This window comes from Megascapheus bottae, chromosome 29 (genome assembly GCF_031878675.1).
Source record: "Megascapheus bottae isolate mThoBot1 chromosome 29, mThoBot2.hap1, whole genome shotgun sequence".
Classification (NCBI taxonomy): domain Eukaryota; kingdom Metazoa; phylum Chordata; class Mammalia; order Rodentia; family Geomyidae; genus Megascapheus; species Megascapheus bottae.
Window position 1 is genome coordinate 1301025 of NC_143537.1, and position 14776 is coordinate 1315800.

The following is a 14776-nucleotide window of genomic DNA, read 5'->3' on the forward strand; positions in this document are numbered from 1 at the left end:
TGGAGGCGGGCGCGTGGTCTGGAGAAGCCGTGTCCAACCCACGGGCCTTGCGCTAAGACCTGGGCTCTGGGAGTGGCGGGGGGGGGGGGGGGGCTGCGTCTGGCATCTTGTGGCGTCCAGGCTTCATGGCTGCCCTGGCATGTGCTGAGAACAGCTATGGCCTCCAGACATGGCCGGCTGACCTGTGGCTTCCCACCCTCAGGGTCGCCACGGGGCAGGATGCTGTGTCCTGAGGCGCTCCCACCTCCGTCCCCGGACAACCTGCCAGGCCAGGCCCCATGCCACGTCAGAGGGTGTAACCACAGCCCGGAACTAACGGCAGCCATTTACCAGAGCAGAGGCTTTAATTTGGGCCCAAAATAGCTGCTGTCTGGCATTTGAGGAACCGGGAGCAAGGTGCAAGCGTAGGGCCAGGGGCTGGGGCTGGGGCTGGGGCCATCAAGGCATGGGGGGATGAGGGGGTGCCGCTTCCCGAGGCTCTATCCGCTCTTCTTTCCTAACTGTATGGCACGGAGGGCTTTCTAGGCTTCTGCATTGGGTGAAGAAGTGGAGCTGGACAGGCAGCCATGCTGGTAAGACCAAGCGCAAAGGCAGAGGATTGTTCTGACCCTGGACCTGCATGGGTGCCCAAGGAGAGCTGTGGCCCAGGCTAACGTCATCCTGGAGGAAGAGGGACCTGTGTCCCAGGCTAGCCCTGTCCTGCAGGGGCCATGTTTCCGGCTGTGCAGGGCTGTGAACTCAGGAAACTCTATTTCTGGGCATTCAGGTTTAAACCTCGGGTCAGGAAGTACTGTACTGTATTCTTTCTGTCAGGAGGAGTCCAGACAGTGGGCCCCATCAGCCTTTGAGGGGATCTCCCCCAGATTTGCTGGCCCACGTGTGTCCTGTCGTTTGTGTGTCCTCGCCGCCCCTGGGGCTGGCACAAGCCCTGGTGAGATGCGGGACGTGTGAGTCCGTCGGGCTGATAACCCAGCACGCTGCGGATCAAATATCTGCAGAATGAAGAATGCAGAATAAATCAACGTTTCTCCCGTCAATGCGAGGGATGGAGACCCAGCCGCGGTCAGAGGTGGCCCCGGTCCCCTCCCACACCCCACTGTGGACGCTGACCAGGAGTGCAGAGTGTTCCCATGTAAAGCACAGAAATTTCTCCCTCACGAATAGACCTAGGCAGAGCGCCAAGAGTCAGGTTCCCCCAAGATAGATGGGCTGTCCCCACCCCAACCAAGGGGACAGACGCCTCCCAACCCAGGAACCACCAGAGACGATTCCACATCGTCATCGTAGACGCTGCTGTGGCCGGCGGGGCAGACTGGACCAGCAGGCCCTCGTCCTGTCCCTGGCGTGTCACCAGGCCAGATGGCGCAGCAGGGCTCCCAGCCTCAACGGGTTGGCGGGCCTGCCTGTCCCCTCCCTGGTGAAGAAGGCCTGTGCACACAGCCAAGCTTCCTGCTGGGGCCCTGCCGGGTGGACGGTGGATTGGTGTTCAGGTTTGGGGTCAGGTGGCCTGCTGGCATGGGAGAACCAGGGTGGGGAGCTCAGATTGGGGAACAGGGACCACCAAGCAGATTCCGGGGCTGTGGGACTGGGGGACACAGGCCGGCTGCTATAGCTGTGTGTCTGCCCTGTGACGTGTGGACAGACAGGAGTCTCCGGTGAGGTGTCTGGGGAAGGGACTGACTGCCCTCACCGGATTCTAGGTCTTGATCATGCTCGTCCTTCACGGGGTCCTGGAGACCTGGAATGGGGCCTCTCGTCAGCCCTGCCCTCTCTAGGCTACGAATGGTGCTGTCGCCTAGAACCACTATTCTGTGTTAACTTTGGGAAGATGTGAGCACTGGAGCAGTGCTCCCCTGGGAGCCTCCCTCCCTGAGCCTCCCTCCCTGAGCCTCCTTCCGTGGCCTCCCTCCGTGAGCCTCCCTCTGTTAGCCTCCTTCCGTGGCCTCCCTCCACGAGCCTCCCTCCATGGGCCTCCCTCCGTGGGCCTCACTCACCACGTGACGGCCAGGGTGGGCTGCCCTCGCAGACTCCAAGACGCTGCATGCTGCCAGGTGCCTAGGAACAGGATGGCAGAACCCAGCCTCCAGCTTCACCTGTCTCCAGGCGCGCTGCCTGCCCACCTGCTCACAGCTCTCCTTATGTGCGTGGCGTCCTTTGTTGTCTTCCTTCTCAGTGGACGTGGGCTGGGGACCTCATGCTGGGTTAGCCGCTGTGCCTCTGCCTCCCGACACGGTCCGTCCAGGGCCCTGTGGCTCCCCTGGGTGATGTGTAGGTATAAGGATGGCATTCTCTGCTCTAGGGGAGCTCGTGGCGCAACTGAAGTAGGAGATGCCTCCTCCCCGAATGTGGAGAGCCACGTGCAGGCGGGGGCAGCTTTGGTGGACCACCGTGAGGGCAAGAAGGCCAGCGGCGGTGCCAACTGATGCCACCAGAGTGTCCTGGGGCTGAGCCTGCAGAGACCTGTCGGTGTCGTCCTGTGTCCTCCACGAGTGGAGCCTTGGAGTTGCGGGGTGGGGGGGGGTAGGTCCCAGCTGCATGGTAGACGGCCGGCCCCTCCCCAGCCGGCCTTCGCGGTATCCTGGGGTTACTTCGCATCCTTCTTCCCAAATGTGCATCAAATTAAAGAGTTATTGGGGGTATGGCAGGGCATGTTTATGGGGAAGAATTTCCTTTAAAGTCCTAGCTCGGCCTGAACTCACTTTATTAGTATTTAGACAAAGCGTGTATGTGGCCGGCTCCAGAGCAATCCATGTTTATGTCCTCGCAGCGATCGCGGCTTTCCCCCGCCGATCCTTCCTTCCGGCCTTCTTAAAGACATCCCTGCACCTCCTCTGCCTCAAGCTCACAAGGTGGGTGCCCTCTGCCAGTGGCCATGGAGGTCTGACACGCTCAGAGGCGAGGCCACAGCATTCCACAAGCAGATGTGGTTGTGGGAACTCTCTAGAGTCCAAATGCATGGGGGCGGGGTGGGGCCTGCAAGCACAGAGACAGGTGGGGCAGCCCACAGCCCCCTCGTGAGTGACCTTCCGTCACCGTGGCTGTCATGCGTGGCTCTGTGGTCGTGGCCAGGCTGACCCTTCGCTGTAACCTGCCCAGGGCAGCCCCAACTGCTGTCTGTTTTTCCTGCTGGAGTTATTAGCGACTTCCTGTGACTCAACAAAAGCCTTCAAGCTGAGCTGATAAATGACAGGGGCACTCTAATTCCACAGCCCAGATTTACTGGTCTAATAAAAGACTGACACCAACTCTCCATCCCAAGTCATGTTCCATGCAGGGCAAAGGTGCAGAGTGGACACGGATGGCCAGCCAGGCCCTGGGCTCTGTGCCTGTGATCCCCGTCTACGTGGGAGGTGGGGCTCAGAGGGAGCTGAAAGAAAACCAGATGAAAACCAGTTGATACAGAGCAGAAGTTCAGACCATCCCGTCCCTCCCCAGATATTTATTTGCTGGCTTTGAGCTGAGCTCCGGGGATTTAATCGCACGCAGAATGTGGTGCCAGGTCACAAGAACCTGCTGTTCTTTTCGTGTGGGTAAAGTGTTGTGTACGTAGTTAGCCCGCTCTTCCAGAGGGCTCTGTTGTCTACAGCACTGGTACCTGGCTGCCTACTCATAAGGATTCCCTTGGCACCTGTCAGATTGTGACCGCAGACCAGTGTCCTAATACTGCTGTGCCACTGCTAGTTGGTGTGGAAGAAATTGGACCCTGTGCCTGTGTTTCAGTTATCAGAGGCAGCAAGTGCAGCCATGGGTGGTGGGGCGGGGCCTCTGGTGGGTGGAGCCCGGACAGTGGGTGGAACGGTTGTGATGGGTGTGGCCTCTGTGGTGGCCGGGGCTTGGGCAGCAGGCAGAGCCCTCACCATGGGTGAGGTCCTCTGTGGTGGGCCAGAGCCTCTGTCATGGGTGGGGCCGTGGCAGAGGGCAGAACCCTGGGCCATGTGCAGCAGAAAGAAGGCTTCCTGAGGGTCTGAGGGGCCGAGGTGACTAGGCAGGGAGACCTGGACTAATCACGTCCACAGCCAGGGCTGTGGGTCTGCTGTCTTGCATCCTGTATGTGCCCTGTCCTGCAGCCTGAGGCTGGCCTAGCATGTGGGGACCCCTCCCGCTGCAAGAGGTGAAGCTATCTTCACCCAGGTGCCTGGCTGACCCCCCCTTCCAGGTAGCTCTCTGCCCGCACAGAGCTGGCTGCAGGCCTTTTGCAGGTGTCAAATTATAAATGCGAGAACGTTGCCAAGCCCAAACGTTAGCCAGAAGAAGGAAGCCAGCTTTTAAATCAGATTCAGTCATGTCTTTTCCCCAAAGTGTGTATGTTTTTCAACGTGTATGCAGTTATATAACTGGGCTGAATGAAGTGCAAAAATATATATATATTTATATATCTTGACTAATGCCTCCCGGTGGGGACGTCTGGGGGGAGAGGGAGGGAGGGCAGAGGGAAGAGCCCTGGGCGGGAGGCATGGGACATGGAGGGGTGGGGGTTCAGAGCCCCACAAACACAGCAATCCCAGGGGAGGGACGGCTGGGAACGGGACAGAGAGCCAGAGCCCAGAGCCGGGTGGGGTGAGGCGGAGGAGTAGCTGGGGTGACAAGGTTGTATCGCTGTGCCCAGCCTCCTCTGCTGAGATGAGTTCTTGTGGGTCATTGTGCCAGGGCCAGCCTGGCACCACCTCCTCCTAAGCTCAGCCTCCCACCACCACACTCACACTCCACTGTAGGTGTGAGGGGGAGTCTGGTGAATATTGTGCCTGGCCCAGCCTCTGGCTGGGTGAGCCCCCCCGCCCAATCCCCTGCTGTTGGCCCAGTTCAGTCCCTGCAGCCCCTGGGCTTTGGACTGTGGCCTGCCAGCCTGTGTCCTCCCCGACTCAGCTGCTTGCTCAGTGGGGACACGAGTTCCGAGCCTCTGTTGCTGTGTTGGTGCGGGTCTTTCCCATGTACTCGGGGAGAGGGGAAGATGGGGGAAGGAACTGGAGGGGCTGCCCTGGGACCCCTCTAGCCCTTTCTCACCAATCACACTGGAGCCTTTAAATGGGAACGGCTTCCCGATTCAATGTTCCGTCCTTAGCCACAGGCAGAATGCCAGGGCCAGAGAAGGAGGTTAGTCAAGGTTGGTTCTAGTGAGGAAACGTGGAGGGGAGGGAGTAAAGAAGGAAAGGAAAGGGAGGGAGGAAGGGAAGGAGGAAGGAAAGATGGATGGAAGGAAGGGAGGAAGGGAAGAAGGAACCTGCTTTTCTTTGCAGTGTGCTTTCACAGCCAAAAAAAAGGAAAGATGTCTGCCTGCATTTCACCCTAAGGCAGTGCCTCTGGGCCTTTATCCATGCTGTCTCATTTACCCAGAATCCCTTTCCTGTCTGTCGCGCATTCCTGTGCCAACCTGGCTGTGCCCAGCTCGCTTCCGAGGTCTCTATTCGAATGCCACCTTCTCCCGCAGCCTCCCGCGACCCCTGCCATCCACCCAGCCTTCCTGCTCGCCCTCTCACAGGTTTGTTTATGCCTCTGGCACAGTACGAGCAGGGGTCGGCAGATGACAGCCCCTGGGCCACCTCTCCCGCCTCCTTCCACCTATTTTTACAGACGCACAGCCGCGCCCACTCATTCATGGAGGAGCTCTGCCTGCTCCTCACACTCCAGAGTGAAGTTCCGTGGTTAGGAGAGAAAATACCATGGGCCATAGCTGAGTTTATTTAGCGTTTGTCCCTTTTAAGAAAAGTTTGTGGTGTAGAATTTAAAACAGCAGATGGCAAGTGCCTCTTCATTTCTTTCTTCTCCACTGAAGTCTGCGTTCTGTATGACATTTATGATAGCCTCTGGAACCTAGTGGCCACGATGGATTTGTTGAATGAATGAATGAATGAATGAATGAATGAGTGAGTGAGGTATCAGATGGAGGCGCCAGCCTGCCCTAGGAAATATCGCCTTTGATTCATGATCTTCCTGTGTTGTCCTAAATGCTTCCTCTTTGCCTCTCCACCCAAGGTGTCAAACAGATGAAATGCCACAGAGCCAGCTCCAACTCACAGCCTTGGTTTAGGATTCACTGATGGGGACGGGGTGGGAGCATACACTGATCACCTTGGTGACGCCTGTTTGTGGGGACAGCACAGCAGATGTAGGGGCTGCCAGGGTGAGTGAAGGGGGACCACCCTGCCTCTGGGTTTGCAGAGGGGCTCAGGCCTCCCTGTGCCATCGTGGCTGGAGTTGAGGCAGCTAAGCCACTGGAGTAACCCCTGTTTCTATAGGCATGGGGATGGAAGATTCTGTTCTGTTTATTTTTGCACTCTTGCTTGCTGGCTCTCACTCCTCCCCCTCATTTAGCAGATAACAAGGTACAAAATGCTCAGCCCCTAGGGGCGTTTGGGCAGCATGGTGTCGTGTAAAAACTGGCCTTGGCATTTGGACGATCTGGGTTTGAATCCCTGATTTAACCATTGGCTGATATTTGATCTCATGGCAAGTTTGCCTGGTGGTTAAAAAAAAAAAAATCTAGCCAGTGGCAAAAACCAAGCTTCAGCCTCATGCAGTGGCGGGGAGACTAATCACAGCACTCCCTCCCTCCAGGGGCGAGCTGGTGGCTGGCTGCATCCCTGAGCTGAGACCCTGGGCTCCGAGGAAGGGCGACACCCAACTTCTTCTCTGTGCAAGGGAGAGAGTAACAGCTGCTTTTCAAAACCGTTGCAGAGAAGAGAGAAAATGGGAAGGAACATTCAGACCCCGGCTGCTTTTTTTTTTTTTCAGTGCAGTGCCTGAGAAGGCAAGGGAGGGGAGGGGAGGGAGAGGAGGGGAGGGGGTGGGCACGTGGTAACCCAGGGGTTCTCCACCACCCCTTCTCATCCCAGTCCGAGGTGTGGGTGAGAGAGCAACCGAAGTCAGGCAGAAAGTTTTATGGCTCAGGCCTGAAAGCAGCCATTACTTCTGCCCACATGCTAGTGCTGCCATTGGAGGAGATCCAGTCAGGTGACACACACCAGGGAAGCTGGGAAATGTAGTCTCAAACCGGTCTGGTGGCCAGCCTACGTCCACCCAGTGAACAGTGAATGGCAGTTGTTCTGGTGCTAAGTAATCTAGTGAATGCATGGTGTCTCAAGCTTCATTTGGAGGGGTGGACATTCCTAAAGCTGCAGGTTTTTCTCTGCTGAGCCTGAGAGAGGGGTCCGTCCTTACCTCTCCCCCAGAGGGATGCAGGTATGTCTTTAGCCCTTCACCCCACACCAGAGTGCCAGGGCTAAGAGTCTCAGAGGCCATGCTAGCTGGGGACTGGTGGCTCACGCCTGTAAGAGGCTGAGATTTGAGGATTGTGGTTCGTATCCACTCTGGCAAGACAAATGCATGACCAGCGAAAAAAAAATCCAGAGCTGGTAGTGTGGCTCAAGCAGCAGAGTACCAGCCACAAGTGCGAAAGCTGAGTGAGAGCTCCAGGCCCGGGGCCTTGAGTTTCTATGTTCTGTTATTATCCATGAAATGAGACATGCTCTCCTCTGACCCTGCCTCTGTACATCTGAGTCAATGAGTCACCCCAGGACTTAATGGCTTAAGATGAGGCCACAACATTTCTGTAGGCTGGAAAATCAAGATGAGTTGGGCTGGGTGGCTGTGGTTCGGAGCCTCGGAAAGGTGTGTGCGCTTCCTGTACCTGACCCGTGGCCTGGAGGGACCTGCTGGCCCCCAAAGCTCAGGCTTCCAAACACTGTGTGCCTGGGGACCCTCCCCACACCCCACATCTGCCCACTGGCATTTTGCAGCACACTTTGTAACCCCTAATTGGACTTAGGCATGGGGTAGCCTCTGGCACCAGCTGCTGAGATTCCAGGCCGGTCCTGGTAAATCACAGCTGTGGTTGCACTGTCAGTGCTGCCGTTGGGGGAGAGAGAGGGCTGGTGTCAGGGGGAGTGGATGCTGGCACCCCTGCCCTAGCAAGCCTGCCGTACCCCATGTGCCGGAGGCTCTGTCCTCATCAGCAACCCGTGAAGTCTCAGGAGGCGAACCCCAGCTCTTGCTCTGCTCCACCAGAGCAAGTTTGCAGCAGCGTGGAAGCAGTCTGGGGGGGGGGTATGTGTGTGGAACTCGGGCAAGGTTATGCAAGGACTCGCTGGATTTTTTAAAATCTCGATGCTATTTCTTATATCAGGAGAGTGATCTCCTACTGGAACGCAGTGTTTCCTCTCGGAGAGCGCTGCAATCTGGGTCCTCTTACCAACCTTTGTGGCGCATTCCTGACGAGGAAAATCACAGGGCAGTGGGCTTTGGGTGGGGGCTTCTGTTGGAGTTGTGCACCCCGTGTTTGCACCTGGTGTTTGGTTTGGTAACCACTAAGCTTAGGTGACCTTGTGGCCACTTGCCGTGGGTGACATGCCATCTGTGGTTTGCACAGTGATGGATCACTGAGTGCTTCATGTTTCTGAAGCACTGGGGTGAAGTACGCTTGGCAGTGTGCAGTGAACCACAGAGAGCGAGGCCAGCTCAGACCCTGGGTAGAGGAGCGGGCTCGGCCAGCGTGGATGCCAGCAGAGAGCCTGGGTCTGAGACTCTTTGGTTTCTCATAAGACGGTGTCCATGGGACTTGTTTGTGCAGAACATACTCTCAAGAACTGCCGACAGCAGAGTTCCTTTCCCCCCCAATGTCAGTGTGCAAGGGGGGACCCCCACAGTGCTGGAAGACGGGGGTCTCAAAACAATACACACTGCATCAAGACACGATCTTGGATTGCAGAGTCAGATCCCGAGTGCCAGAGCTCCTAGAAATGCCTCAGGGCCCCAACCCCCTCTTCCAGCCGCTAGCCAGGCACCAGGGGCACTGAGACTCTTGGGGTTTGGAGCGGTGGAAGTGCAGTTCCAGTGGGTTTAAATGAGATACGAAGGAGGTGATGGGATGGACTGGCCCATCAAAGAGCAGAGGTGCTGTCCCCAGGCCTGTGCAGAGGCAGACACAGGATGCTGGTAGTCTTCTGGTTCTGGACTTCTGTCTCAGGGGAGACAGAGATGGATTCTGGATGCTCTGTAGCTCCGAGTTCCAGTGTTCGTATGAGTGGCCCGTGCATTCCCGAGACCCGCGTGCTCAGAGGGAGCTGGAGACGCCAGTGAACCCGGCCTGGATCTGGGGCTGATGGCTGAAACTGGGGGTTCCAGCCCATCTGTCTATGTGACCTGCAGACTGGAGGAGGGGTGGGGGCATTACAAGCCAAGTTTGTTGTTTGAAGAAGGGGCCCGAGGAGCGAGGCAGCTAAATATAACAGAGCTCTGCTGCGGGCACAAGGGAGAGCTTGTTCCACACGGTGGCCGGAGGCTGGCTGGGCGCACCCAGGGGGGTCATCCATCTCCAGAATTGCCTTCTGCTCGACAAGCAGCGCCCCTCTGGTCTACATGGTGGGGGGGGGGCTCAACAGGCTGTGAGTGCAACCTACCCACATCTGACCTGACTTTGCTTTCCATTGCAGGGACCTGGACAGAAATAACATCACCAGGATCACCAAGACAGACTTCGCCGGGCTTAAGACCCTCCGAGTGTTGTAAGTAGCTGACACTGCAGTGGTCAGGCCAGTGGCCTTAGGAGACATCACACTCTTTGCCCTGCATGGCCAGAACTCACAGCTCCGTAGCCCTGCATTCCTGCACATAACTGGACACAGTGTCACATTCTGCAGCCCTGCATTCCCACATAACTGGAAACAATGTCACATTCTGCAGCCCTGCATTCCCCACACACCTGGACACAGTGTCACATTCTGCAGCCTTGCATTCCCCACACACCTGGACACAGTGTCACATTCTGCAGCCCTGCATTCCCACATAACTGGAAACAATGTCACATTCTGCAGCCCTGCATTCCCCACACACCTGGACACAGTGTCACATTCTGCAGCCCTGCATTCCCCACACACCTGGACACAGTGTCACATTCTGCAGCTTTGCATTCCCCACACACCTGGACACAGTGTCACATTCTGCAGCCTTGCATTCCCCACACACCTGGACACAGTGTCACATTCTGCAGCCTTGCATTCCCCACACACCTGGACACAGTGTCACATTCTGCAGCCCTGCATTCCCACATAACTGGAAACAATGTCACATTCTGCAGCCCTGCATTCCCCACTCACCTGGACACAGTGTCACATTCTGCAGCCCTGCATTCCCCACACACCTGGACACAGTGTCACATTCTGCAGCCCTGCATTCCCCACACACCTGGACACAGTGTCACATTCTGCAGCCCTGCATTCCCCACACACCTGGACACAGTGTCACATTCTGCAGTCCTGCATTCCCCACACACCTGGACACAGTGTCACATTCTGCAGCCTTGCATTCCCCACACACCTGGACACAGGTGTTGCATTGTGCATCTGGTCTGGACTGGCTGGCCCAGAAGATGGATGCAAGAGCTCATTTCTAGTGACAGGGAAAACAGAAGATGACAAATGAATAAACGAGCATACCAGCTTCTAGGACAACAGCAATGTCAGGTTGATAAGCCACGCTTGCCTTCCATGGAGACAATGTATTTTTTTCTGTAGCTGAGCATCAAAAGAGCAATCAGGGCAAATGTTATTTATCTTGTGGCTGCATGGAGTCCAGGGGAGGCGGGAGGGAGAGGGGCAGACAGGGTCATGGCTCTTGCTGAACGTTCGCAGCTGTGCAGACAGGTAGCAAGATTTGAGGTAGGGATGGATGGGAGAGGGAAGCAAGAGCCTCTTCTGGGTCTTCAGTGGTGAGGGGCTTCTCCAAGACTTGTCCACTGGAAGACAGAGTGGACTCTCAGAGCTACCAGAGAGAAGAGAAACTAGATCCTCTCCCCAAAATCAATCAAGAGGGGAGCACCTGGGAGCTGGGTCTCAGCCTTGGTGTAATTCGTGCCGTGGACTCTTGGCTGGCAGCCAGGTCTAGGGTACACGTGCTTCATTCTCCCCTTCCTGTTCTCCTATGGTATCTGAAAGACCAGAAGACATTCCAGTTTCCATATCGGCTGCATATCTATGTCTCTATCTAGTGAGTTTAACATCCTTCAAAAACAATCAGAGTAGTATCCTCTGGATGGTCTAGAACATTCCTTGGATTGTAGTTTATCTTTTCAGTTAATTGGTAAGGTTCCTTTAAAAAAATTATTATTCTGATATACAATGCCAGAAAAGCTCTTACCCCTACTTTATACGTCCTATTAATAAATACACTGGGGTTTGTTATCTTCGTCATCAGCTCAAAGCCAGCCCCATTCGAGGGGCTGTAGACTGCCAGGATAGATTCTGCTGTCTGGAAGTGAGAGCTAAGATGCTTTCTAAGACCAATAAAACCTCCCAGCACAGGGATGGTGTTTCCCCTCCTGTCCTCAGCTGAGGACACCTGGGCCACTGTCTTCATTACACACATCTCAGCATCTTTCCTCTTTCTGCCTCTTACTTACATTTATAGTGGAACCAGGGAAGCCTCGAAGGTCTTGACAGTGTACATTTGGCCCCGGCTGCCAGAGCAGCGGATTCGGGCGGGCGTGTGGATGAGGCTGGACAAGGCGGGTGGGCTAGGTGAGCCCCTCTCACCTCAGGGCTGTTTTCCACAGCCACAAGCAGAAGGAGATGGCAGGAGAGTACGCTTCTGGTGGCATCCATGCCACCCCCTTTCTTAGTAATCTATGGTAGGACTCTGCTGTGCTTGCAGTGCAGGGGCCAGATTTACCCGAGATGGGACAATACAAGAGTCAAACCCCACCCCAGCCACCCCCACGTGGGCCGTTTCCGCTCGTGGTCCAGTGTTGAAATTACACAAATAACAATGGCAGCATGCTGCACACAAACCCAGGCCGTGCCCCCTAAGCGGGAGCAGACTCTGACCTCAGATGGCCCTTCTGCACACTGCCATCTGGCCAGCGAAGCGAGAGTGGCCCCCACAGCTTGCATGCCCGCCCTCGGCTGCCATCTTGGAAGGCTGGTGCACCTTTCACGGCTCCTTCCTTCACGACCCTCATCTTCGTCAGCTGGTGAGGACTTGTTGATCCTTTCCAGCCGGCAGGAGGCTGGACTTCCACAGACGGGAAGCCGGCTACACTTCAGGTGGGCCTGGACGCCTTTCCAAGAGAAGCAAGTTGACGTTTGCAGAGGGCAGATGAGGAGAGCTGAGTAGGGAATCATTTGTTATCAGAGCCCTGCAAAGACTGAACCTGAGTTCTCCTTTCCAGGGAGAAGGGCGGGAACCACCCGCCTCCGTGTCCCCTCTCGGGAGGCAGCCCTTATCGGCTGACTCCAACAGGAGGCAGAGGCCCACGACCTGTGTTTGAGTCCTTGGAGGAGGAAGGGGAGAGTGGGGTGGGCGTGGGGAGGGCAGGGGTTGGGTGTGTGTGGTCAGCCCTCCCCCCCACCCCGTTTCTGGGCTGAGCAGTGCTTGGGTTCGGGGCAGAGATGTGCGCTGAGAACATTTTCAAAATAGAGGCGCGCAAAGCCATCTCACCTGCAAGTGTGCAGGCAGGGAAGCCTCGAGAGCAGAGTCCTCCTGTCCCCCCACCGGTCCCCCCACCGGTCCCCCCACGCTGATCCCGCTTGGAAGGGTCTCAGGAAGGGCTGCAGCCTTGAGGCCCCACTCCGTCATCCTTGACCCCCTGTGCCTTTTGGTTTTAGGCATCTGGAGGACAACCAGGTCAGCGTCATCGAGAGAGGCGCCTTCCAGGACCTGAAGCAGCTGGAGCGATTGTGAGTGATCCAGGCCTCCTGGCATCAGGAGCCTTGCTGGGGGGCGGGGGGAGGCGTGTCCTCTGTTTGCATTTTGTTAGGTGTGACTTTTCTTGTACACTGGACTTGTGATGATGTTAAAAACAGGCAAGCGATGTTGAACGCTGCTGCTGAGTGTGTTCTGGAGATGCGGGACCCACTCAGAGTTCCTCATTCTTTTGTTAAGATGCTGGGGTCTGCATCTGGGGCTTGTTTTTCTCCTTCCCTGGGTGGAGCTGTCTCAGCGCCTGTAGCGGGGGAGGGGCCTGCCATCCCCCTTGGCACCCCCCGCCCAGCCCCTGTCCCTGCTGCAGCTCCATCCTCAGGCTGCTCCTCCCAGCAGAGTCCTCTGTTAGGAAGAGGAGGAGAAGGAGGAGGAGAAGGGGGGAGGGGGAGGGGGAGGGGAAGGGGGGAGGGAGGGATGAGCTAGTGGGTGCAGCCTCCCTTTCCACATGCCTGTTTTTCCCAAGGGCCTCAGCCTGTCTCTGGAAGCCCACACATTTCCACGAGAGAACACGTTGCCAGTGGTTTAAAAATAGGCCCGGGCTCTGCCTTCATGGAGAGGCGGGGAGGGGAGGCCAGGGAGCCTCTTCACTTCAAGCATGAGTGCTTTTGCAGAACACTCGGGGTCACTTTGGTGCCAGTGGCTAAGTGGGTAGCTTCACCTTTCCTTCCTTAATCACATCTGGCAGCTCCGAGCATCTGGAGTTTTGCTTTCTGCCCATCTGAGTGGGGGTGGCCCTGAGAGCACCCAGTCATTCTGGTGGGTGGCTTGCCCCTGCTCTCCGCGCGTGCCTGCGTGCGTGTGTGTGTGTGTGTGTGTGTGTGTGTGTGTGTGTGTGTGTGTGTGTGTGTATGTGCATGTGTGTGCATGCATGCGTGTCCTCACCCTGCCCTGGCACCTCGGCATCCTGCTCCTGTTGGGGGGGAGGGATGGCCACATTCCCAGCTCCCCATCTTCTGGAGAATGAGGCTCTGTTCGCGTGTCCTGAGGCGTGGGTGGGGGGGGAGTGTGATGTGCCATCTTCGTCCCCAGGGGAGCAGCACGGGCCCCCCGGCCCAGCGCGTTGCCTCACCCAGTTGTGGGGCCCACCTCCTGTGGTGTGTTCGCTGTCACTGACTCAAAAATATGAGCTTTGTGTCTCATCAGGGAAAACAATTATGAACGTAATGTTGTCTTCGGCTGGGCTTTGATTTTGAAGTTTCCTGAAACCTCCTTCTTTCTCTTTATTTAGAAACAGAGAAAATAGAAGTGTTGTTGAGCCTGTTTTCTGGGGAGAAATATCCCACGGGTCTGTGTGCAGAGGCGGGCGGGGGCACCGTCTTCTGCCCCTGACTCGCTGGGTGTGGGAAAGGTTTAGAGGAAGACTGGATGCACTGGGGGCTGTGCTGGCATTTCGCATTTGTCCTTGTGAAGTTTCAATGTGGTGTCCTCACCTGTGTGGAGATGAGGAGGCCAGGGCCCAGGGCAGGGACAGGAAGCCTGGTGATTGACAAGGAGGAGCGGGAGGCCCTCCTGACCCCTCCGCGGGAATGCACTCCCCGTGGTACATTTACTCCTGTGGTGAACCCACTCTGGGTGCTGCAGACAGAGCCAGGCTCCTCCCCTCGGAGGACACAGGCTCCTCCCCCTCGGCTTCACCTTGGCACATGTTGGCATCTGTGTGCAGTGTGTGTGTGTGTGTGTGTGTGTGTGACAAACCCACGGCTGGGAAAGACCCGTGTGTGGAAGAGGGTCCTGTCCTGTCCACGCACACCATGTGTGGCCATGATTCGGTTGTGTGGCTGCTTGAGGCAGTGAGGGCAGCCTCGGTGCTCGCCGGGGGAGGACTGGACTCCACCCAGGGCCAGCCATGCACTGCCTTCTGTCAGCTGGAGAAGTACGTGGTCCAGAAGATGGTGAGAGATGGAGGGAGAAGGAGCTGGGCCAGCGAACCCGCTGGACGGGCCTCCCTGAGACTCGGTTGGCAGCAAGGTGTGTGTGTGTGTGTTCACACGTGTGTGAATGCACGTGTAATCCTGATTGGTGCCAGTTTCTATTGTACCAGACTGAGTGTGTGGAATGGAGAATATAACATATTAGCTATGTGTCT

General features: G+C 56.6%; 1 protein-coding gene across 1 annotated transcript in view; it reads left to right on the top strand.

The window, feature by feature from the left end:
• Positions 1-14776, top strand: part of Slit3 (slit guidance ligand 3) — a 230622-nt gene that overhangs the window by 15367 nt on the left and 200479 nt on the right. The window contains exons 2-3 of the mRNA XM_090320813.1: positions 9426-9497; positions 12594-12665. Coding sequence (XP_090176939.1) covers positions 9426-9497; positions 12594-12665 — 144 coding nt within the window. The remainder of the gene's footprint in view (positions 1-9425; positions 9498-12593; positions 12666-14776) is intronic.